The following is a 25,226-nucleotide window of genomic DNA, read 5'->3' on the forward strand; positions in this document are numbered from 1 at the left end:
TTGTCCATCGAGTATATAAGGAAAGAGTAGCTTCATTGAGTACATAAGGAAAGCTAATAATTTTCTCAATACAGAAAGGAATGTTATGTATTTTGAAATTGTATGTGTTTGTGTGTGTGTGTGTGTGTGTATGTGTGTGTGTGTGTGTGTGTGTGTGTGTGTGTGTGTGTGTGTGTGTTTGGTGTAAGTGGGTAAGAGTATGCGCAGAATTCTTAGTTACCCGGGGTCGGGAGTCTATCTCTGATTCACAGCTGATTTCTGTCTGTTACAATAAATTTATAAATTAAAATATAGTGATTCCTTCAACACGATATTTCCAATAGAATTTATCATAAAAAGAATATTTTTTTGTATATAAAAACATTGAAAATTGCATAAAATGACTCATAAAGTGCTTTGAAACAGAAGTAAATAAATATAAAGTGATGAAATATTATGCAATACAAGCAAGTTTTAAATAATAAAAATTAAAAGGAATGTTCACATATTTTTTTGTGTGACAATTAATTTAAAGGGACTGTATAGTTAAAGTTTTAAGTGAAAAGTAGCACAGTTTGAAAGATACACAAAGGAAAGGGTAGGTATATACTATATTTAAACATATTTCTTATTTTTATGTATTATGAAAAAAACAGAAACAAGAATTTTAAATGGTAAACTTTTGGTATTTAATTTCATCATGCTATTGTATTCACTCCTTCTAAAACGGAAGGACTAAAAGCCTTTGATACGAGAATATAAATATGAGTTTCAAATGAAATCTATATTTAGTATACCTTGATAGTGTGTTGTTGATATTATAATCCTAATTAAGAAACTGTATTTTTAAAAAATGGGACAGAAAATATCTGTGGTATATAATTATCCTATTACATAAAGTAGCAAGCTTTTTGGTCTGTAGCGAAGAATCTCGCTAACCACTTAACCTACATGGTTCGCCTTTAAAGTGAATTTTCTTATAGGTCCTGAGATGGGTGTCAGGGGCGTCCAAGCTTTTTTTTTTGGGGGGGGTAACAAATTTTAGGGGGGGGGGTAATTCGTGTTTGGGGGGGGTAAAATGGCGCGCGAAGCGCGCCGAAATTTTTTTTTACCCCCCCCAAAATTTTTACCCCGGGGGTAAAATTTGATTGGGGGGGGTAATTACCCCCCCTAAAGTCTGTTGGGGGGGGGTAAATACTCCCCCCAAATCTGTTGGGGGGGGGGTAATTACCCCCCCCAAACTAATTTACCCCGGGGGTAAAATTTTTGGGGGGGGTAATTTAATTATGTAAAAAAAGCACCTACCTAATCTATTAAGTTAATAAGTACTATCCTATAACATAAAGTAGTAAGTAAGGTTTATTTGACTATAGCTTCAGATTTCATTACTTTTAATACTGAGTTCTCCTTTTTAGGAAAGCTTCACATAGATCCCATGATGGTTCCACACTATTATAGGTCAATCCTTTGAGTGGTTTTAGGCTATTTTTCTCCTCCCTTTTTACCCTTTAGAAAACACGAGTTCTTAGATGCTAAGGGCGCCACTACTATTCAAATATATAGTAGTATCTCATTCTTTAGAACATAAAAATACAATAATTAACTCACTAACCAATGAATTAATATGATTATACTTTAAAGTGAAGCGTCTTATAGGTCCTGGTAAGTTTTATAACTAGTTTTGAGACACCCTGACATCCTCCCAAAAGAAATCGCCTATAGAAATTCTTTTTCATTATTTAATGAAATATTTAATTTAGTTAGGTATCTATTTTATGGAATCTTCAGTGCTTTACAATTACATCATAGATCCCCGGGATGGTTTTAGCCCTTATAAAGGCCCAAGCAAATAAAACATGATCAAATTATTAAATTTTTTGTTATCATGGTTAAGAACTGTTTTAACTGGTTGGACTATATTGGGGTATAGTCCCTTTTGTGGCAACGCTCTTTAAGGGGCGTTTCTTCGTTTTTTTCACACAAGCTTCTCTCCTATTTCTAGCCCCTGCGGGGGGCCAATTGCTTAACCATGTGGGGCAATCACCTAAACCAATATAACCTATCCTAAAATAAACTATCAAAAGCCATTTAGGATATACTTTTCATTAACTATTAGGAGACCAAACGAGGAACATAAAATATATTACACCTCAAGGCTCGAGTCACACTATGACTTTTTTTTTGGGGGGGGGGGGGGCGGGGATTACTCCCCCAAAAAAAATTTTTTTTACGAACATTCAATTTGGGGGGGGGGGGGGTAAATACCCCCCCCCAAAAATTTTTTTTAAAGAACATTTATTTTGGGGGGGGGTAATTACCCCCCCCAAAATGGTTTGGGGGGGGTAAATACCCCCCCCAAAATCGTTGGGAGTGCCTACGGCACCCCCAAGGTAGGGGTAATTTTTTTTTGGGGGGGGTATTGTTCACAAAATTTTGGGGGTGCCTACGGCACCCCCAAAATCGTTTGGGGGTGCCAAATGGCCCATTACCCCCCCCCTTGGACGCCTATGATGGGTGTAGGCTATTCTATTTTTATAAATAAGTCTGAGTTTGGTTTTATGCTATTTATCTGCTCTTCTATATCACTTTAAATATAGAGACCTTAGAGGCTAGGGGCGCAGCCGCTAGTTTTTATTAATATCCTATTATATAAAGTAGTAAGCGTTTTTTGTCTGTCACGAAGGATCTCGCTAACCGCTGAACCGATGTTGTTCTCCTTTACAGTGAAGCTTCTTATGGGTCCTGGGAAGGTTTTAAACTATTTTTGGGGAGGGTGTCTTCACCCCTCTCCCCCCCAAAAAAATTTTTTTTTATTCTTTTGAAACTCAAATTTAATATGGGATGAGGTCGACTTTTCCCCCTTCTAACTTAAGTGCCCCTAGAGGCTTCTAGGGGGCGTAGCTGCTAGTGCTACTTATAATCTCTTAAAAGCAATTAATTAATTTCCTAAATTTATATAATCTATTAATTAAGGCAATTGAACTTAAAATATTTAAATTTTTAAAATTGTCAGTTATGAGTGATTTAGTCTATCGTCTTGAACAGCTGTTTTTAGCGGCAGCAGCTTTTGTTCGGCAGTTAGGCTGCAAATTGTTGAAATAAATTAATTAATAAAGACCCTTGAATGCGGGCTGCCAAGCCTCAAGTTAATTACCGAAAAAAATTTGTGCAATATTTAGTATTTTATATTAAGGTCTAGGTCAGCAAAATTTGCATGTTTCATCATGTGCAAATAAAACTTGCATTGCATACTCTTGTAATACATTTTTAAACTATGCGTAGTATCTCTTTAATTCTTTTCTTTTTTTTCTTATTTACTAAGTATATTTGCGATTACTTTTATTTAATGAAATCTTCCAATTTTTAACATTTACAAAATGGCCTGCTTTATTGCATCAAGATCCATGACAGATCTATATAGGAAATAAACGTCTATAAATAAGCTCGAGTCTTCCAATGGTAAAATGTTTAAAACTCATAGTGCTCCAATAATCCTCATTAAACTCTCATTGACCAAAGCGATGAGACCTTTGTTCTATTTGTTTAAGGAATGAATTAAGTTTTTCACTTCATGTAGATATTTGAATTACATTGAAGTATATAATCCTTATTTCATAAATAAAAAATATATGTTCATAATAGAGTAAATCTAAGAAAACTTTATTTTAAAAGAATTCGATTGTGGCGACACTTCCTTTGTGTTAAAATATTAAAACTTAAATTTTAATCATATTAACCCTTTGGTGATGGTAATGTGAAAAAAGTATAAATAAAAAAAAATATTTTTAAAATCATTTAAATTAATAAATATTTACTTCTTTCTTTTAGATAGTAATGGCGGGGGAGGAATAGTTATTTCTCGCATCGTATTATAAACGGCTTTCCGCGGATTATGATTGTACATTTTTATATTCGTAGAAAGCTGGATATAATACGATGCTAGACATAGTTTTTTCGTATGGATGAGAACCGGTTCCTATCCACCGGATTCGAATGAATACGAGAAAATTGCTTTATTGAGAAATATATAAATAGATATGTACTTATAGAAACTAGCCAATAGCGATATAGTTATATTGAGCCAACTCTAGTATAATAAAAACGTTAGAGCAATATGCAATATTTTATTTACTAGAGTTGGCTCGATATAACTATCTCCCTATTGGCTAGTTTTCTATATGCATATCTATATCTCAATAAATCTATTTTCCTCACCCGGCATTACTATTTAAACGGAAGTAAATATTTAATAATTTAAATGATCCTAAAAAGATCTTTTAAATTATATTTTTTTCTTTACATTACCATCACCAAAGGGTTTATTATATGATTACAATTTTAGTTCAATATTTGAACACACAAAGTGTCGCCACAATCGAATTCTTTTAAAAGAGAGTTTTCTTAAATTTATTATATCATAAATTTAAATTTTCTTTTTTATGATTAGAAATTAAATACTTCATTATAATGTAAATAGCAACATGAAATGAAAAAAATGAATTTGTTTTTAATAAAGTAAAATAATGGGTCTTATCGTTCTGGGCAATGAGAGTTTATTATGGATTATTGGAGCACTATGAGTTTTCAACGAATAGTCCTTGGAAAACTTGAGCTCGTTTATAGACATTTATTTCCTATATAGATCTGACATGGATCTTGAAGCAATTAAGCAGGCCGTTTTGTACAGGTTAAAAATTGGAAGATTTCATTAAATAAAAGTTATCGCAAATATACTTAGTAAATGACATGTTTAAATTTAAATCTAAAAAACAGGATTTTCCAGCAAATAAGACATACAAAATATTAAATATACGTCCAAGGGTGGGTGTTTACCCCCTCCCTCCCCCCTTTTCCCAACCTGAAATTTTAAAACCTTAAATTTTTTTTTCAACCCCTCTCAAACCTTTGAATTACCTTATTATAAACCCCTCTAGATAAAAAGCTTAGACGTGCCTGATATTGTTTTTTTACTTCAGTTACACATTTCAGTATAAAAAGTATCTACCTAAGCCTAATGTATATTGTATATCCTTGTTTTTAATGTTGCGAAAAATTTTAAAAACATATGTAGAACTTTAAACATTGCAAAAATTACATGCATTTTTTCCTTTTTTTTATTAAAACTTTGGGTAACAGTATAATTTACAGTAAAACGTCCACTTTCTCCCTGGTATATTCATTGGCTCATAAACCTTGGCTACTTTAGTAAATCTCAACTCAAACCAGCAGTGTTCTAACTTTTCCAGCAATGATTTACATCTACAGAAATGGTTATTTTGTGCGACTCAAATGTTGAGATTGCTAACCATAGACGTCCAAGCTTTTTATTTTTTTGTGGGGGGGGGGGTAAATTTTTTTTAAGGGGGGGGGGGGTAATTCGCTTTTTTTGGGGGGGGGGGTATAATCGCCCCATTACCCCCCCCCCCCCCCTTGGACGTCTATGTTGGTAACATTTTTGTAGGTTGTCTTACCCATTAAAATCCCTGTTGAATAACGGACAAGCACCAAATTATTAAGAAGTTTTTTTAGGCTAATTTATAAAATGTAAAATATTTTTAGACACGTACCAGAGGAGATATGAAGATAGAGGTTGATCCCCTGACAGCCCAGCCCACTGAATTTTGGAGGTACAACAATTTTATATTTATGTTGGGGGGGGGGGGGGTGGTCATAGAGAAGCATTTAATCAAGTTACACACAAAGAAATGTCCAATTTTTTCATAAAAAATGTAGCAATTTAATTTTTTTACTTTTTATTTTTCCCTTTTTTACAATTAAAAGTAATACTACTGATAGACAAACGGTTGGACAATTATGTGATATACTGAGAATAATGAAGTAGGTTTGCTAATAAAAATAATTACAGAACCTAATTCTAGAAAATGGAAAGACACAGCGAATGTGATGAGACTGAAGGTGAAGCCACCATCCTCTGCTGTCACACCAGAAAAGGTATTTGTGTGCATTCCCTCAAAGTCCCTATCGAACACTGACCCCCCCTTACCACCTTATTTTAAAAAATTTAAATATGGAGGGGTAATTTTATCCATTGTCTCACCTCTACAGGGGTGCCCTAACCCTGAGGGTCTATCAGTACCCAATATTACCTAACCTGGCGTAAAGTAATAAACAAACCAATACTTTCTTCTCCCCTATTTTCCATTTGTTTTTCAATTAAGGTGGACGGTTCTGTGCTCGACAAGGCAGCTTTAGGAAACTGCCGGCATTGTATTTGTAGCGCAGCTACACTGTATATACCTTGGGGACTGTGTATGTCCGTCTGTGGTCGATGGTTCAAACAAATCTATATTGTCCCTAAACTATCGCCTATAAAATCATTGAATTAAAAATAAAATTAATTTCCTTTGGATTTAAATTAGTCCCAACAAAAAAATGAAAGATTAGGCCTTTTGTCCCTCGGGACCAACACATTTTAATCTAATCCTATAATTTTCTTTTTAATAGCCGCGAAAAGCTGTCTTAAAAGACTATTCATAACACATCAACCTAAAGAATTAGATAAAATGAGTTTAAAATACGCACTCTAACATTTTTTTCTAGAAGATTTTGCGTATCTGTAGGCTTTCGACAATTTTTCAGGACATTCACAGCATTTTTGCATTTTATTGAGTTCAAAGAAAGGCTTGGTATCAATTTTTAACGGATTTCTATCTCTTTTTCTTTATTCTTTTTCTTCTTTTTACAGTATGGCTTAGAAACCGATTAATTTCCGTTGAATTAGAACCGGTTCTAACGTAATCTTACTTTTGATCTCTCTCTATTTTATTCATTTTTTTCTATCTATTGGGTAATATAGTAAGAGGAGAACGCCGTCTATTGATATTTAATTTGAATTAAAAACGCGTAGTTGTTACCCAGCCACATTGACAAATACAAGAATTTGGGCTATTAGTGACATTTTGCAAAAAAAGATTCTAGTTCATTTTATACACACTTGTATTATGTTTCCTAGACTTAAATATTTCCTTTTCTAGACATTAATTGCCTAAAATTGACCTGACAGGGTATAAGGTCCAATACGTGTTGTATAATTAAACACCTATCAACATTGATTTTCTTTCCATTTCAAGTTTTTAAAATATTAGATAATTTTTATTCTTGTACTTAGGCTTTTCGCAATAAAATATTTTTAAATTGGAAATAATCTTTATATAAAAGTAAGAGAATGTTTGTATATCTATCTGTGTGTACTGAAGGATCCCACAAACCACTGAACGATTGACATTGACTGCAGTGAAGCCTCTTAAAGGTCCAGGGAAGGTTTTTAACTATGGAAGAGGGTACCTACACTCTCTCAATAACATTTTCTTTTTAAAACTAAATTGAATTTATAGAATCGACTACCCCCCTACCCTTTTAGAGGCATTTAGGAGCATATCTGCTAGTTAATTATTTAATTGGTTATAAGCTTTTAATTTCCTAAAAAAAGAGTTGCATCGCTTATAACACACACACAAAACATTTGGAATGAGTATAGATAACGTCTAGTGAAAAAAAATGCATTTTTAAAAGGTCAAGTTAACATCGCAATGTTTATACATTATTACAAATATTGAAATAGCACATTGTCTTTATCGTCTATTATCCCATCCCTGTACCATAGTGTAAAATGGTTCTGTTTTTTTTAAGTTGGTGGATTTTTTTACGTTGAGTTTGGTAGTATTTTTTTTTCTCTGTTTTAAAAGGACAATATATCTTTTTGCTTGTTGATTAGCTACGAAGTGTTTACAGTATTACAAACATTGCAAAACAACATCATGTAATTTTATATGCTTCTTACTTACCCAATTTTTCTTTTTTTATTAATAGGTTTGTTTAGGAGCGAAGCATTTTACAACTAATATGTATGTTGTATGTATGTTTGTTTAGTCATGAATTGACTTATGTTTTTACGTGATTTTTTTATAAAACAAGTATGACTATTTACAAAGCCCGAAAAATTAACATTGACAGCCAGACGAACATATTGAGATACAGAGTATATACTCATTAATCAGATAATTATTGTTAATAAATTTCAAGGCTATCTCATAAATCCGCTAGTAAATTCAATTTTTTTTTCAGAGTCCTTCAGCATTACACACTGACCAAGTTTGTTATAGAGAGTATTATTATTGGCATTTAGAATCTTTATAAAAGTTCCAGCTGTATATCCTAGATCGCAGGCTATAAACAATTTTGATGTACAGACGGACATAATTTTAAAGTGTGTTCGCTAGTATAAACTCTTCTTTTATTATTAAAGATATATTTTTAACCAAATCTTGTCTTACTTTTAGGTTCGGTTTGTTTGTATGTCAGATACTCATTCTCTTACATCACATATAAAACAGGTAAAAAAAATCCTTAGAAGCGAAGCTACTCTATATTTAAAAAGTTTATTTGTCCGTCTGTGTGTTAGTTTTTCTCTTTTTTTCAAATTTTTTGATACCTATAATAAAGTGTATTGTTCGACTTTTCTCTAAGATCATTAAGCTGATTTTTAAAAGCGAAGCTTTTCTATAATTAGGGTCGGTCCGTCCGTACGTCCGTCCGTCCGTACGTCCGTCCGAGATAGATAGCTTTTATTCGTTAATTTAGGCATGTTAGAATTGTCCTATCGATTTCAAACTTTGCATGATGATTCCTGTAGAAGTTGGTTACGATTTAGAAAGCGTAGCAACTCTATAATCATTACCAGAATGTCCGTACGTCCATTTTAAACATGTTGATTTTTCTACTTTTTTAACAACAAATTTTCAAGTGTTTTTATTATCCGTTTGATCTGATTTTTGGTAAATTGATTCCTGGGACAACAAAGAACAATATTATAAGCGAAGCAACTCTATAATCAAGTCCAAAAATGTAAGTATGTCCATAAACATTATCCTGTTTTTAAGCAGTTTTTCAACAAATTTACCTACAATTTTGATTCGACATTTATACATTTATGTTCCGATTTTTCAGTTCAGATACTATACAAGTGTTAATGTCCGTTTGTCCTACCCTTTCAGTGCTTCGCTTTTATGGATGTTGTCATCCTTGTTAACAGTAGTTATAGATATAATTGTCTACTAATATAAAATGACATGCCCTTATTGTTTCTCCATCATTTTAATAAGCCTAGCTTTTATGTTAAGGACTAATTTTTTATGTACATCATCAACATATTTAAAAGATTTATCATTGTCGCTTTGACATAAACAAAGTATTTAATTGTATCTTTTATCATTTACTAAGTATATTAGCGATTACTTTTATTTAATGAAATCTTCTAATTTTTAACATGTACAAAACGGCCTGCAGTATTGCATCAAGATCCATGACAGATCTATATAGGAAATAAACGTCTATAATCGAGCTCGAAATCTCCAAGTAAAGAATGTTAAAAACTAATAGTGCTCCAATAATCCCTATTAAATTCTCATTGACCAGAACGAAAAGACCCACTATTCTACTTTTAGCATCATTAATTCAGTTTTTTTAATTCATGTTGCTATTTGAATAACATTGAAGTATTTGATTTCTATTCATAACACAGAAAATTTAAATTTATAATATAGTAAATCTAAGAAAACTTAGTTTTAATATAAATTGATTCGTGCGACACTCCCGTAATGTGGTCTGATATTAAACTAAACATTTTAACCCTTTCAGGATGAAAATTTGAAATGAAAAATATTATGTGTTTAATCTTTAAAAAATGTTAAAATAATGAAGCAAAACGTTATATCGTGTATTGTTACATTAAATATAGATAAAACAAAAAATTACTGAATAAATCAGTTAAACAGATATTATAAAATAAGACGTTAAAATCGTAATCTTTAAGTGCAACTTAATATTTTTAAAAGAAAGAGAGAGAACGGGTCGATAGAGAGAGAGAGAACGAAGGGATAGAGAAAGAGAGAGAGAGAGAGAGAGAGAGAGAGAGAGAGAAAGAGAGAGAATTAGGGGATAGAGAGTGAGAGAGAAAGAGAGAGAGAGAGAGAGAGAGAGTGAGTGAGAGAGAGAGAGTGTGAGAGTTTGAATTCAATAGGACAATTCTAATATGCCTAAATTAACAATCAGAACTATCTGTTAGGGATATTCGGATGGACAGACCAACCCCCACTGTAGAAAAGTTTTGCTTTTAACAAAAAATAGATCATTAATATTATACAATCCCTATGGCAAGCTATGTTGGGAATATTTACACAATTTTTCAGCCATTGATTAGTATATGATAAAATCACATTTTCCCCTAATCCTAGCCAACAGACGAATGGACAGACATTTTGAATTATAAATGAGATTCGCTACTAAATAACAGCGGAAAATGAATTTTGCAAATGTTCCATTATAATCTTGATAAAAAATGTAATCCAAAACAAATATTTTAGCTATAGGCGTACAGAAGTGCATTGCTTTCCAAAAAATTAAACCTTCTATATTAAATAGCAGAAGGGAAAATAAACATTTCTCCTACAGTAATTTTATTTATTTCAACGCACTTAAGACAGAAAGTAAAACTTTTTAAATTTAAATTTATTGACCTCGCTACTAACATTTAACAGATAAATAAGGATGACAAAATCCATAACTATAGAAGCTCTTGAATTAAAAAAATAAAAGGCAAAGCAAATGAAAGCAAAAAGGGTGCACAAAAGACAGACATACTGAGTAATGATACTTAGTGGTATTTGAATCTTTACACAAAAAAATATCTTCAATAAAAGCTGGGAAAATTATTTAAGAGCATTTCCGATAGACCGACAGACAATATTATTCTTAGAGTATACATGCATTGGTCAGCAAACATAAAATAAGCCTTCTGTCTTAACCCTGAAAGATCAGGCCCTCTACAAATTCTTAATACATCGGATTTTATACCTTAATATTTGCATAAGCCTTCTACCTTTCCAGTACGGATATTTAATATTCTCAAGAACATTACAGACCAGTGAACAACGTGAGCTGTAGGCTAGTATTCCATCTATGCTAAACAATGGACGATGAGTTGATATAAATCCCCAATAATAATAAACAAAATTACTCCTTTTGTATATTTAAATGATTGGTTGAAAAGTTCGGACACTGCGAGTTTGGAACTTACCAATAAAAATTCAATAAAGGAGAGATGCGGAGCCGGAGCCGTTATTTTCAGAGCGGCCCCGGCTCTGGGGATAGCTAAAAAAATATCTGAAAAAAAAAGATTTTTATACCTACCTTGATTAAACTTAATGCTTAAATTTTATAATTTGGAAACCCTTTTAAGTTTTTCAAGTCTATTTTTTTCAAAAATTGAACTTTTAACCTTCAGAAGTCAAAAATAGACTTGAGAAAAAAATTTAGTTGTGTTTTTCTTGATTTTAGGTCGGAACCGAAGCCAAATCGTGAGCCGGAACCGCACCAAAAATCAAACGGCTCCGCATCTCATAAGATATCATGGAAAACTTTGGATAGCATTGAATAATATAGTGTATATCCTACATATCTATCTGCCTGCTTATTTAGAAAATACCCGAAGGGGATATTTTCATCCATGCGGGGACTCTCCTCCTTTTAGATCACTTACCTAACCTATTATCTATCTATCTTATTTCAGAAAATACCTGAAGGGGACGTGTTTATCCATGCGGGGGACTTTACCCGGTGCGGGTCTTTGTCTGAAGTTAGAGATTTCAATAATTGGTTAGCTCAGGTGAGAAAAGTACAAAGTAGTAGAATGTCTGTTTGTATAGGTATTTGAATCTTTTTATGATATCCAAATATATTTAGATACCGAAATTTTTTATTCATGTAATTTATATTCAAACAGCGATAATTTTGTCACAAAAATTTACATAAAAAAAGAAAGAAATTGATATACACCCCATATGACATGATAATAAATAAAGTTACGCTCTCAGTAGATTGAGATAATTGGTTAAAAGTTTGGACACAATAAGTTTTGAACCAACCAATCAAAATTCAATAAGAACTTAAAACTTTGATCCAATAAATAAGATAACGTAGTTATAAAACTTTGGTTACTAGTTTAATTTAATCAAATCATTTCCCTACCTGATTTTACCTTTTTTGTTTTCATAATTCTTTGTAATTCAAAACATTTTCTTTTAATATTTCAGTTACCACATAAATACAAGATAGTGATAGCAGGCAACCATGAGCTTAGCTTTGATCCAAGCCTAAGAGGTAATCCTAAGCCTTTTCTCTTGGGTAGGGGTGCCGTGCCCTCCTCCCTTCACTTATTCTGCTTCAAGAACACATATATCAAAATATGACCTTCATTTTGATTACTTCAAAGACAGATCTCATATTTTTTATGGCCTAGGACGTTTATACATCTGATGTAAAAAGTATATGTAGAGTAGATTTTTTGTTTTTATTGAACTGAACATTCCATATCGGGTCAATAAAAACATTTGCAACAATTGAAAGAGAAATAAAATAGAGCTAATGCTTTTTTGGGTACTTGCTTACATGTGGTAGACTGGAGCACCGAACCCCCCCCCCCCCCCCCCCCGCTTAGTTTTGACAAAAATAAAAAATAAGGGGGGGGGGGGGGGTAGTTTTTTAATGTCTGGAAAACGGCAAGGAGGAAAAGTGCTCAGCAAGGCAAAGACTTAACCCCCCCCCCCTTAATTTTGAAGAAAATCAAAAATGAGGGGGGGGGTAGTTTTTTCACTGTACAACACGCCAGAAAGTTGAGTGAGGTAAATCAAGAAAATCCAGTATACCAGAGGGGAAACCTTATTACAGGGATATTCATGTTTTGGGGCATAATTTCCTTATTTATTGACTGATTTTAGTAATTGATGTATCCCTGAACAGAAAATAAGGAGGAGGGGGGCCAGTAAAAGGTTTTAATTTTGCGCATATTTACCACCAATCAATTAATTAGTCAAATTGAAGATAAATTAAAGTATTCCTGCTAGTATTCCCTGAAAATATTATCGGCATTTTAGATATTTTAACATTCTTCAACTGCTTTAGAGTATTCTTTTAACATTTGAAGCTACATATTTAGAATAGCAGAATTGCGTACGTTGACTTTAAGTGAAAGATATTCTATCCGAAACACTTTTTATTCATCCTATACAAAAAAAAAAATTGGTTTCCTTTCAGGCACTGTTGTTCTAAAATTATTATCAACAAAGATTTTTAGTATGTTTTCTAAAGCAACTATTTTATTTTGTATAAAAAAGCTGTAGGTATCTTAGTCTTTCCTTAGATGATGTATCCTTTCTTGGCTCCTTGATCCTGTCGATAAAACAAATTATAACAATGTCTGTCTGTCTGTATTCTACTCTCTCGCAATGATCTTGACGGGTTCGAATTTAGGCAAATCTTACACTTGGTTTTATGCCATTTTATGGGTAGTGGATAAAACCATTTTCAAAATAGCACTATATTCTACTAGTGTAGCGCTATCATAAAAATATTGACAGCTTAGGAGTTGAGCAAAGGAACCTTATCTCCCTCCTCATTTCCAGGTTATTTCAAAATAGGGGGAAGGTGTCCAGTGATAGATAGGAGCTTTGAGGGAAAACACTATTTAATTTATTATATACATTTTTAAAATTCAATATAGGAAATGGTCTAAGTGGTAGAAGTGGTCACTTGGGAGATTCTCCCCTCCATATTTCTCAGAAGATGCTCTATACGCCAACTAAAGAATCTGTAGACTTAGAAAATGTAAGTATATAAGTAACAAGGATGACAACATATGCAAGTAGCAAAGTACATACAAATAATAGATGTAAAAATGATCAAAGTAAACTATATTTATCTTAAAAAGCAAATAAGAAAATCAAATTTTCACAAAGCGTTACAGACTGTAGGACAAAGATTTCAATAAAATGTAAATACTGACTTTTAATCGTGAAAAAGTAGAAGCTTTACTGCACAAATCGAATGAAGTTTTTATGGATCTAAACTTTGTAAAACTTAATATTTCGGCAATAAGCACCAAGGCTATATAGGAAATAAACAAGCGCTACAGACTTATCTTCAGAGTGTATCCTAATCTTAATAGAACACTCTTTGCGTGTTTAAAATAGTTGGAATTATTATCGTATTAAAGACATATCTTTCGAAAAAACTAACCTAACCTTTCAAATACCAGTTTTGTAATGTAAATATTATATGCTTTTTAAACTTAATTTGGTTATCAAATAAGACCTATTAATGATTATTAGATAGAAGAGCAAGAAACCAACTCATCCCAGATGAAGAAGGAGCTCACTAACTGCATTTATCTAGAAGATTCTGCCACTCAAGTTTTTGGTCTCACTGTTTATGGTAGGTTAACCCGCGACTTTGCGCACTTGGGAGGTGATGGGTTCGAATCTTAGCCCAAATTACGTCACTAATGACGTTAACAAATACCTCATGCTGCTATGTCAGGGGCGAGATATTTATAGTAAGAGTAGGTGAATTCCTGGGCAGGAAACAGGCACTACGCTTCAAACTTTAGTTCTTAATAGTTATTTCTCGCATCGTATTATAAACGGCTTTCCGCGGATATAGAATGTACAATTATGAGATTAAAACTAGTTTTTTAGCCCCGAGGTGACGAAGTCACCGGCTAAAAAAAACTAGTTTTAATCTTATGATTGTACATTTCTATATTCGTAGAAAGCTGGATATAATACGATGCTAGACATAGTTTTTTCGTATGGATGAGAACCGGTTCCTATCCACCGGATTCGAATGAATACGAGAAAGAAAATTATAAAAAAATTTACCGTATTCATTCGAATCCGGTGGATAGGAACCGGTTCTCATCCACCTCGGGGCTAAAAAAATGGTTTTTATCTTATAATTGTACATTCTATATCTGCGGAAAGCTGTTTATAATACGATGCGAAAAACAACTATTCTTGTATTCATTCAGTACCGATTGATATTCCAAGTCACCTCAATGCTAAAAAAATGCTGGTTTTAATCTTATAATTGTACATTTTATATCCGCGGAAAGCTGTTTGTAATACAATTCGAGAAATAACTATTATCAATCTAAATCTGCTTGATTCACTTCACTTGATTAAGAGTTGTGAATATATCCAGTGCTATTGTAAGGCTGGATTTATTCTCCCACAAAATAGTTATAAACCTTCCCTTGACAAATAAGAGACTTTACTGGAATATCCATAAGAACCATATCGGCCAAGCTATACACACATTACACACTGACAGACAAACAGATAGCCAGATTTACATCCTGTTCATGAAAGGATTATATTATTTTTTTGGACTTGTATTACTTTCTTTATTTGGTTTACACTTTAAAGAGATTTGAATAAATATTCTTTTTTTTTCAGGTACCCCTTGGCAGCCGGAATTCGGTGGCTGGGCATTTAATCTGGAGCGCGGAGAATCCTGTCTTCAGAAATGGGATATGATCCCTGATAATACAGATATTTTGGTACGGGCTACTTTCATAATTCTGTCTTCAGAAAAGGAATATGATCCCTGATAATACAGATATTTTGGTACAGGCTACTTTGATAATATTCCTGTATTCAGAAATGGGATATGATCCCTGATAATACATATATTTTGGTATGGGCTACTTTAATAGTCCTGTCTTCAGAAATGGGATATGATCTCTGATAATACAGATATTTTGGTACGGGCTACTTAAATAATCCTGTCTGTAGTAATGGGATATAATCCATGATAATACAGATATTTTGGTACGGGCTACTCTATTAATAATACTCATATTTTGTTACTGGTTAGGTACAAAGATATTTTTATGAATATTTTATGCAGAAATTGGATCTGATACAAAAGTTTACATATATTTAGTCTAAAAAACTCTGGGGAACATTATTGGTTTGTGCAAAGTGACTGTTCTACCATTAACTGTAATCTACATATGGGGTAATTTTGTTAACCAATAATGGGGAGTACTTAGTTTATCTTAAGATAAATGACACATATATTCTTTTGTTTTTAGGTTACACATTCTCCGCCCCTGGGATTTGGAGACCTTTGTATTACTGGTTCCAGGGCTGGATGTGTCGAGCTTCTCAAGACTGTTCAACACAGGGTTAAACCTAGATACCATGTGTATGGGCATATTCATGAAGGTTAGTTAGAATTCTTATATAAAAGTTTGTATTTCAAACAATTTTTTTCTTCAGGATATGGAATCAGATCTGATGGTCGAGTGGTTTATGTGAACGCCTCCACCTGTGATATAAATTATACTCCCTGCAATCCTCCAGTGGTTTTTGATGTTCCTCTTCCCAAGGGACAATCAAAGTCTTAGACAATCGTTTTGAGTTTTTCAAACAGGGGAGTGTGTTGTGAGGTTATTCAAAATAAGGGTTATATGCAATAATTACTTTTTATTTGGGGGAGGGGGGTTGTCAAAAATAAACAGATGTTTTCGGCACGCTTCGCGCTCTTTCATGAAACCTATACACATGCACCTGCTTACAACTCAGTATGTATTCAACCAATTGAGATTAATTAGAAAATAAAATTCAACATCAAACCCAATCACACCAGAATAAAATTGATGTAAAATGATTGCAATAATCCAACCCCTTTAGAATTATTTCCATAAGAAACAAGCTTTTTCCCATTTTTTGTAATCATACATGAACAAATAGTCAATAACTTTCTCAAGTGTCAAATATAATTAAATAGTAAAAAGACCAATATTGTACTTAACACGCTTCATATTAGTCAATTAATCATAATGTTATCTAAAAATCACATAATCACTTCAATAGAGTAGAAATTTGCACATTAAACAGAGTGGGCAATTACAGGATAAATTATATAATAGACAGGCTTTTTCTCTCTCTATTTTGTAAGTAATCCTGTTATTACCGCAATTTTTTCTTGCATTTTGTTATTTGATTAGACTGTTAAAAAGGCTTATATAAATGTAATACTTATGAAAATAATCGGTTTTTTTCTACATAAAGCTTAATATTATGTATTTTGATTTTTTCCAAGTTAAAGATACCCTGTAAAAACCTTAAATAACACCTTTTGTACTAAAGATTAATATTTCAAATAATATTTTTAACTATTTAAAAGACATAATTAGAATTTTTTATTGGCGGAAAGGTTAATCTTCTTCCATCCTAAAATTAAATGAATAAAAACATCCATTTTTATTTAGTTAGATTTATAACTTATTGTAGATAGTAAAATTCATCATCAAATGTTAGTATGATTTAATATGTATTGAATATTGGAAAATAAATTTTGTACGATGAAAAAATTTTTAAATTCAATTTTTTTTTATTTTAATACCACTTGCTTATCCTTATAAAAGAGTAAAAGGATGTCTGTATATGTGTGTACCGAAGGATCTCGTTACTACTGAACCGATATAAGGGTTCTCTTTTACAGCATTAGTTTCTCAAAGGTCTTGCTCCCCTTCCCCCCCCCCCCCACTCCAAAAAAAGATCTTTTCTTTTTAAAACTACAATTGAAAGAGAAAGAGAGAATTCCCAGGGAGTAAGGGAGGGGACAATGGATCGAATATTCAATTTTTAAGAGTCTCAGACTTTGGGTACTGTCTTAAAGGGAATGTGCATGAATTCAGTAGGTTCTGGCTGACTTTGGGTACTTATATAGCGCATCAATGCCCCGAGATGGGTTTTTATAAAAATGCCGCGTTTTTTCGACAATTTTTTAGACATTGATTGATTGAACAAAGACGATATCATTTCAACAGAGTATACAATTGAAGAATTCAAAATTTTAAAATTATTATTTTAGCCATTTGTATAATGTCTTATACTGCTCTAAAAAGATGCAATAATTAATATGCTGCAAAAATGGATGAAAGATAATTTGTTTTTCTTCTATGAAGGCCTTACCAACAAAAGCGAAATAATCAAATAAATAGTTGTATACTCTGTTAAGATTTCGCAAATGCCGCGCTTGTTACGACATGTCTAAATAATTGTCGAAATAATGCGGCAATATTTCTAAAAACGCATCTCTGCTAACTAGTTGAGTTAGTTTTAAATATTGCAGACAGAAAAATTTGTTGTTGGATGGCTGGTTTTAACAAATATTTTTTCCAAAAATAAATGTCATTCTATGTATAGAAACTCTACTGTGATATTTATGTATTAAACAATCTGAGAAACCTTGAATTTAGGTGGGAGTTAAAAATATATGAGAAGAGTTGACAAAGTTTTAAACACGATTTTTCTAGTGACTAATTACAGAATGTTTACTAGATTGTGATGTATTGGTAATCTAATTTTCAAGTAAATTATTTTTTTCTTAGAACTAACTTTGTTCTATATTAGATTACCATGATCCCTTTACAATTTTCTTGATAAATCTGGTTTTCATTGCTTTTTCAGCGAACCCTCTTAAATTGAAATAATTGCCCATTGTCCCCTCCCTTACTCCCTGGAGAATTCCTCCATCCGCCCTCAAAAGGCCCCTAGAGGCATCTAGGGGCGTAGCAGCTATTCTGTTATTAAAGTAATTCCGTCCGACAATATATTTTGAATAAATTCAAACATCTTAAAATCTCATTTCAAAGCTGTTTTATAAATATTGCATGAATTTAAACTCTGACACGTTAAAGTACAAAAAATGTTAATGAATTTGTAATTTCATATGTGATGCATAATGACTGTGTAGTATAGTAATGGATTCTATGCTTTCGAATTGTCTAGTGTGGTGGACGTAAGCTGCGGACAGACGTTGTTTGGTTTCAATTGTAGAGAAGCTTCGCTTCTAACCCCAACAATAGCAGAGATTTCTATTCACTTAAATTTATTGGTCTAGGTTGTATAACAATACTAATATTTAATGTATACACAAATAGGTTAGGTCAAATGGGATACCAATAGTCGCCTTCCCCCATATATATTTTAGGGTAAGGGTTAGATAGCATTACTCCGACAATATTTTAATTTACAGTAGTAGGACGAGTTAAGTACAATAACATCAGATTCCTTCCCTTTATGTATTTTGGGGGGAGGAATCACTAAATCAAAGGTTTTACAAAAATTAAATTAGTTTTGACCTAAAAATAAGCAATTCTTACAGCTATTCTTCATTTTGTCTGTCCGCTACAAATGCTTTTTCTCGCCGAAATAGCTTGAAAAAAACATGGAATAGAAAAAAAACGTATTAACTTTTAAACTTTTCTTCAGTAGTTGATCCATGGACCCGTAAATAGTAGAAAACCTGCCCGCAAACAGTTTAGGGCCCAAAATATATAAGAATTAACCGGGACCTTCATTTTGTAAATTGGGCGGACAGACAAAAGGTAGACTCATCATTTTACTTTTATATAAGAATGATTATTGCGACACAAGAATCCAATGACAATAATCTATATTTTTATTAATTATACGTTGTTAATTAGATTTTGCGCAAAAAGAAAGCAGTTATTTGGTAAATAAAACATAAACTTCGCAACCAAAAAACCTTATTTGGATTTTTTTCTTTTAGTAAAGCTGACTTTAAACAAGAAACATTTAAAAGGTGGGTTCTATAGTCGGAACTGTGATCACAGTTCTATCACATTGCTGTTCTATCACGGTATCTCACATTGCAGTACCTCGGGCGGCCATTTTTGTGTGTCGGTGCGTTCTATAAACATTACTGTGAGAGATAATACGGTAATATGGTACAGTGATAGAACTGCAATACTGCAGCTGTCATCAACAACAAAATCAACAGCAAAACTACAATAAATGGGATGTTAAGCAAATGTCGTCTTTGAATTTTGGTCAATTCAGCCTATTTTTTTAAAGTACAGAAAATGTGAAGGGAGAGGGGGAAAGAAAATGCCCCTCCCCCCCCCCGGAAAAAAAATTTTTTTTACTCACTTATAGATTACCTAATTTTTTTTCAATTAAAAATTTTTTTCTACAAAATTAAAAAAAAAATTTTAATTTCAATTACCTATCAAAAATTTTATATTGAAAATATTTATTTTTATAATAATTATTCAAATTTTTTTACTTAAAATTTTTCATCCCCTGCATAGAGATCTGTTGGGAATGCCCCGTTTTTTTCATCATAAACCATGCTTTCAATGCATGATTTATTGTTTTATTTACATAATTTTCGTCTGCAAAAGCAGGAATTTTGACAGCTTTTGATAGCTTGTACTGTGAGATGCTGTTCATCTCCCTGATCCATCTGTGAAATCTACAGCAATGTGAGATGATGTCATAACAGCGATATGTTACAGCGATTGCGTATACCGTGAGATGACTTCTGAACGTCTAGCGTCAGATTTTTGTTGTTGATACCGTATTTGCAGCTGTCGATACCGTAACAGTTTTGTTTATAGAACCCACCTAAAATGTCTCAATTGGATATTTAAAGTTTATTCATTCATTTGAAATATTTTTAAAAAATGAAAAGTTTAATCAAGAAACATTAAAAATGTCTCAATTGGATATCTATTCATTTTAGATATTTGAAAAAAGAAAGGACAAATAAGCTGACTATTATATTTTGTGACAAAAAAATACCCCGTCCATTGGGAAGTAAACAGCTGATCCGAAGAGAACTTTCCCCTTCCTTAATATTTTTCTCTCCTTTTCCCCCATAAGTAGCCCAGCCCGGCTAGTTAGAAAAGGGAAAGGAGAAGGGAGGGGTCTGTGTTTGTGATTCCCGTGGCTATGCATTTTACAAAATCACAATATAATTACAGTTGTATATAGACAAAAATATTAGTGTTATTCCATTTAAGTAAAGTCCTCTGAACTTAACTTCTGTTTCATATCATCAAAACACAACAACGAACTAACAAGGCAATATTGCCAATGGCCTACGGTAAAGGAAAGGCTTGAAAATTAACAAAATTTGCTTTTACGAGGTTTGTTTCACCTTGGCCGAGTATATGTTATTATTACCACAGTGATATTGGTAAATTTTACTGGTTGTTAATAGTTACGTGTATTATTATTATTATGCTAGTGGTTACTTTTTCTTTTAATAAACACTTTATTGTATGTTTTTAATGTTAATTATTTTGTAATTTAACTTGTAAATACATGATTTTTTATACATGTTTCAATTATAAATATTTACAAAATATACATTTCGCGTATATTTACGTAAAAACACAAAATAAGGGGAGGGGCCAGGTTTTAGTACGTAGTTTTCTCGTAATCAATGTTTAAAGTGTACAACCTGCATTTTATCTATTATTTAAGTTCAAACTTTTAGGCATATTAAAGCATCTAATGTTTAAAGCAAATTTCGGCTGCGCTTCTAGCATCTATTGGCTTTGTATTTATCAAAGGAAATGGAAGGTCAGGAAATTGCCTTTAAAGTTCTTGGGGGCGCGCATTCTTAACAGCTAGAACAAGCTAAAAACGGCTGGTAGAAGCTACAAAATGCCAAGTGTATTATTTTATTACCAAATAATGTACAAATATCATTCACAAAGTTGATTCCTACGTAATTACTGAAAATAGCCAATACCGGCTAAACGGCTGGGCCGCCAGCCGTTACTTTTCTAACTTTTTATTCGATTTAGGGAAAATAGACCTACCAAGGATTACTTTATCCAAATATTATCATGAAATTTGGATTCTAAGTATCATTTGCGCATTGATTACGAGAAGGTTGCATTAACCCCCCCCCCCCCCCCCCACTCCCTCCATTTTATCATTCTTAATTATTAATCATAGAAAAATTTTATAGCTTAAATAAAATTTCTAATATGACGCATCAAAGTAATGAGGTATACGCAAGCATACAAGGATATGCCAATGAAATATAAAAAGAGATTTTTTTTGCTTTTTGTATTTTCGGGTGTCTTAACCTCTTTTCGAGGAAGCTTTGTGTTTATCAAGATCGAAATTAATTCCTTATCATTATCCCAAATTAAGCGCAAATGTCGTCTTGTTTGACTTTCCTTTTCTAAAGAGACGCGGTATGGATTGTTTATATTTTGATGCGTCCACGTTCTTTTACTTTTGAATGACATGTGAGTGTGTGAAGATTTCGGAGAACAAAATTGGGCCTATCATTGGTCTCATAGTGCGTGAACGACCCTAGTATACCAGGGGCTTGAAACCATAAGAACTTCAGGTAGAATTTGTTAATTTTATTTAAATGGAATGGTGTATAGGACGATTATATTTAGTTTAAAAGGCTTTAGCCAGCTAAGCATGGAACTTGATTAATATTATGTTTTAGTAATTTTTATGTGCTTTTATTTTTGCATTTAACAATGATTTATTAAACCAAATAATTTTCCTTTAAAGCCAAAGTTTCCAAAGATTCTTAACCGTAGAGAAAAATGATTTTAAAAAGCAATTAAGATTACGTGGTTATAAAAAACTGGAATTTTGTATTAATTGATTTTGTAATTTCAGGACTTTGAAATAGTTGCCTCAATAAATCTATAATCAAACCTGCTGTTGAAACTTGATGGTTCCTGGTATTGGGGGTTTGTGTGTACGTCAACAAGATCTCTAGAACTTCCCGCTAATTCGGAAGTCACACTCAACCAAAGTGTCATGGTTGAGACATCGGGAGGTGGGATCATTCTAAACAATATAACTAATATTAGTTGTAGCGTACCTACTCTAAATATCCCTTTGTTTGTACGGCCGTCAATCCGTTCTCTGAGGCTATTCGAGATAGATTACTAATAGTTTTTGAAAGATTTATTTTATCAATGAGCAAGCATCCAATATATATTTGACTTGGTCCGTCGGTCTGTGAGTCTATAAAGGTTTGTGAAAGTATTCGTGAATTTTGTATATTATTTTTGATGTGTAACAACGGAATATCGGATCTTGCAATTACTTTGTTCGTATTTAAATCCAAAATTTTTGAGCTATGCTACTTTTGGATATCCTTGTTAATATACTTATAACGTTAACAACACTAGAACAATTATTTCCAGCGATTTTAAGCTGTTAAATAAATTTAGTAACTTAAGTCAACAAACTATCTAATCTAAAATCTTTAAAGATTGCTCAAATAAATTTTGGCTAATAACATTAAAAGAATTATTATAAAAAGATAGTTATATTCAAATTCCTAACTGTTTAGACAAATGAAAATGCCATATTTGTAGAGTAGCTATGCTGCCAAAGTGTGTATGTATAGAACAGGTGTAGGTATACCTGTCCTTATCTTTTATAGAAAACTATTCCGTCACGTATGATTTTAAACATAATAAATAATGATAACATCCAGAAAAAGCGAAGCTTATAAACATTATTGATAAGGATTTTGTTGTGTTTATTAAATAATGAAATATATTTGATGGGTCAGCACCAGAGACGTCTACAGTTTTATTTTGAGGGGGTAAAATAAAGGCTTTCAATGGTCTGAGGGGGATAATCTAATGTATTTTTTCTTTAATTTTGAAGGGGAAAATTAGGGGGTTATAAGGTTTAGGGGGGGGGGGGGTAAACAATTCTTGAACCCCACCCTTTGATGTCTATTGTCAGCACAATAAATCATAATTGAGTACAGATCTTTTGGAAGGCAAGAGCGACTCATAAAGCAGCTTTTTTTTAATGCAAATAAGTGATTACCTCTTTAAAATTATTTATGTAACGTCAGCAAATCAGGAGCGTTGGGTCCGACGAAGTTTTGATTTTACGTCACTAAAGAACTGAGCATTACTAAATTAAAGTATATATTTATATTTTAGCACGTTTAGTTACTAGCATCTAGGGGCTCTGTATTCAAACGAGCTGAAAGGCTAGAAAAAAGCTTATACCTAAGACTTACTAAAAAATTACAGGACCTATGTGATGCGTACTTAAAATTGAAAACCCAATTAGTTATGAGGTTATTGAGATCTTAAACTTAAGACAAAAACCTTACTACTGATAAAAAATAATAAAAATTGTTATTGTCCAAAAAGTTGAAAGTGAAATAGTTTTTCTGAAGTCAAATTAAATAATTGCGACTGTAGCTGCAGATTATCAAATAAAAATGCGGCTGCGATTTGTTATTAGCAGCTGCAGCTGAGGATTTTTTCAAAATAAGACGTGCTAAAAATAATATTGTAATTTCGTAATCATTATTGGTTTTAGAGTCATTTCGCAACAGTTTAATACTGGTTTGCTATAAAATGGCATTAGACTGTAACTGACAAACCAAAGAATCCAAGTTAAATGAAAATTACGTCATCTTTGTAAATTTGTGATATACCATTTTATTGTTTCAATTTTAAAGAAACAATAAGATCAACCAGTCGTAAAAACGAACATTAGAATATAGAGGATATAGAATATTATTTAAAATTCTGAACAAAAACTTGGATAAAATTGCTTGAATAAATGCTGCTATGTTACACTTTCAAGACTTTATTATAGAGTTGCTACGCGTTTGTTCTTTCTAGAAATAACAATTCTAAAAATCAAGATAATTCTTTTATGTATAAAAGAGCTATCACTCTTTCAAAATTGTACCTTATTGTTTAAAGAATCATTATACACAACAGTTTGAGACCGATAGGGCAATCTGTACATGCTTAAATTTACGATGAGCGCTATTCGTTACGGATGGGTCCTGAATAAAGAAAATCTTATGAAATATTCAGTAAATACCTAATATGCCAGCCTATCCACAAAAATAAGTCAAGCAGAATGTATGTGGGCCACATAACATGGCAGGTTAGTGACAATTTATGTGTTTTAGGATTTTACAAGAAAAAAATTGTATATTTGTTATGTTACTCATGAATGTTGTCATCCTTGTTTGCCATAGACAACGTAGTATTATGAATTGTATATAGATAAAGAGAAAGGAATAAAGATAAATAAAACATGAATAACATGTCCAGTAGAAATACCCACTAAGTTTTTGCATGAATTGTCAATAAATCGCCTACTAATACAATGTTGTTAGAAGGATCATTAGATTTTTAGCAATTCAAATATTTACATTTTAAGATCCAATCACAAACAAGGAAGTTGTTATAGTTTGTTAGTCATTTTAAGTTAAAATAGTTATTGTCATTTTTATGTATCAAAAACTCATTGTTGGTTCGCTAGCTATTCACATGATTGCCCTTGTTGATCTTTGTTTTAATTATTTTATAATAAAAGACGCTATCGCTTTCTTCAAATTTTTATTTATTAACATTTTATTATAGATTATTAGTAAACTTCCCCCTCAAATACTTAAACTATACAAAACGTACTTTGTACGTGTTTGATTAGACTTATTTATGATCCATTGTCACATCCCTTAATCCCTGAGTTAAAAGTTAGTCATAGGACTCAGAGTTTAGCATTACACTTCAGTTGAGTGTTGTATTTAGT

General features: G+C 32.3%; 1 protein-coding gene across 2 annotated transcripts; it reads left to right on the top strand.

Annotated features, from left to right (window-relative positions):
- Nucleotides 1-147: 147 nt before the first annotated feature.
- Nucleotides 148-17,212, top strand: LOC145319090 (metallophosphoesterase domain-containing protein 1). 2 transcript variants are annotated; one of them, XM_080160935.1, is made up of 11 exons: nucleotides 148-577; nucleotides 5,539-5,606; nucleotides 5,859-5,931; nucleotides 8,280-8,333; nucleotides 11,567-11,662; nucleotides 12,090-12,156; nucleotides 13,556-13,659; nucleotides 14,163-14,265; nucleotides 15,288-15,391; nucleotides 15,929-16,061; nucleotides 16,116-17,212. In XM_080160935.1, exons 2-11 carry the CDS (start codon nucleotides 5,557-5,559, stop codon nucleotides 16,241-16,243), a joined length of 912 nt encoding a protein of 303 aa, XP_080017061.1. In that variant the 5' UTR covers nucleotides 148-577; nucleotides 5,539-5,556; the 3' UTR covers nucleotides 16,244-17,212. The 2 variants fall into 2 exon arrangements, with proteins under 2 accessions (XP_080017061.1, XP_080017060.1); XM_080160934.1 differs by lacking the exon at nucleotides 148-577 and adding an exon at nucleotides 693-853.
- The last annotated feature ends 8,014 nt before the right edge of the window (nucleotides 17,213-25,226 follow it).

The sequence above is a fragment of the Acartia tonsa genome, chromosome 5 (genome assembly GCF_053477335.1).
Source record: "Acartia tonsa isolate MP-2025a chromosome 5, ASM5347733v1, whole genome shotgun sequence".
NCBI lineage: Eukaryota > Metazoa > Arthropoda > Copepoda > Calanoida > Acartiidae > Acartia > Acartia tonsa.

What these genes read in the sequence shown, in the direction of transcription:
- LOC145319090 (XM_080160934.1), top strand. Translation starts at nt 833, where the DNA reads ATGGGACAGAAAATATCTGTG. An exon ending in TTACATCACATATAAAACAG is followed by an intron (nt 8,334 to 11,566) that starts GTAAAAAAAATC and finishes ATCTTATTTCAG; the next exon opens with AAAATACCTGAAGGGGACGT. An exon ending in GTATGGGCATATTCATGAAG is followed by an intron (nt 16,062 to 16,115) that starts GTTAGTTAGAAT and finishes TTTTTTCTTCAG; the next exon opens with GATATGGAATCAGATCTGAT.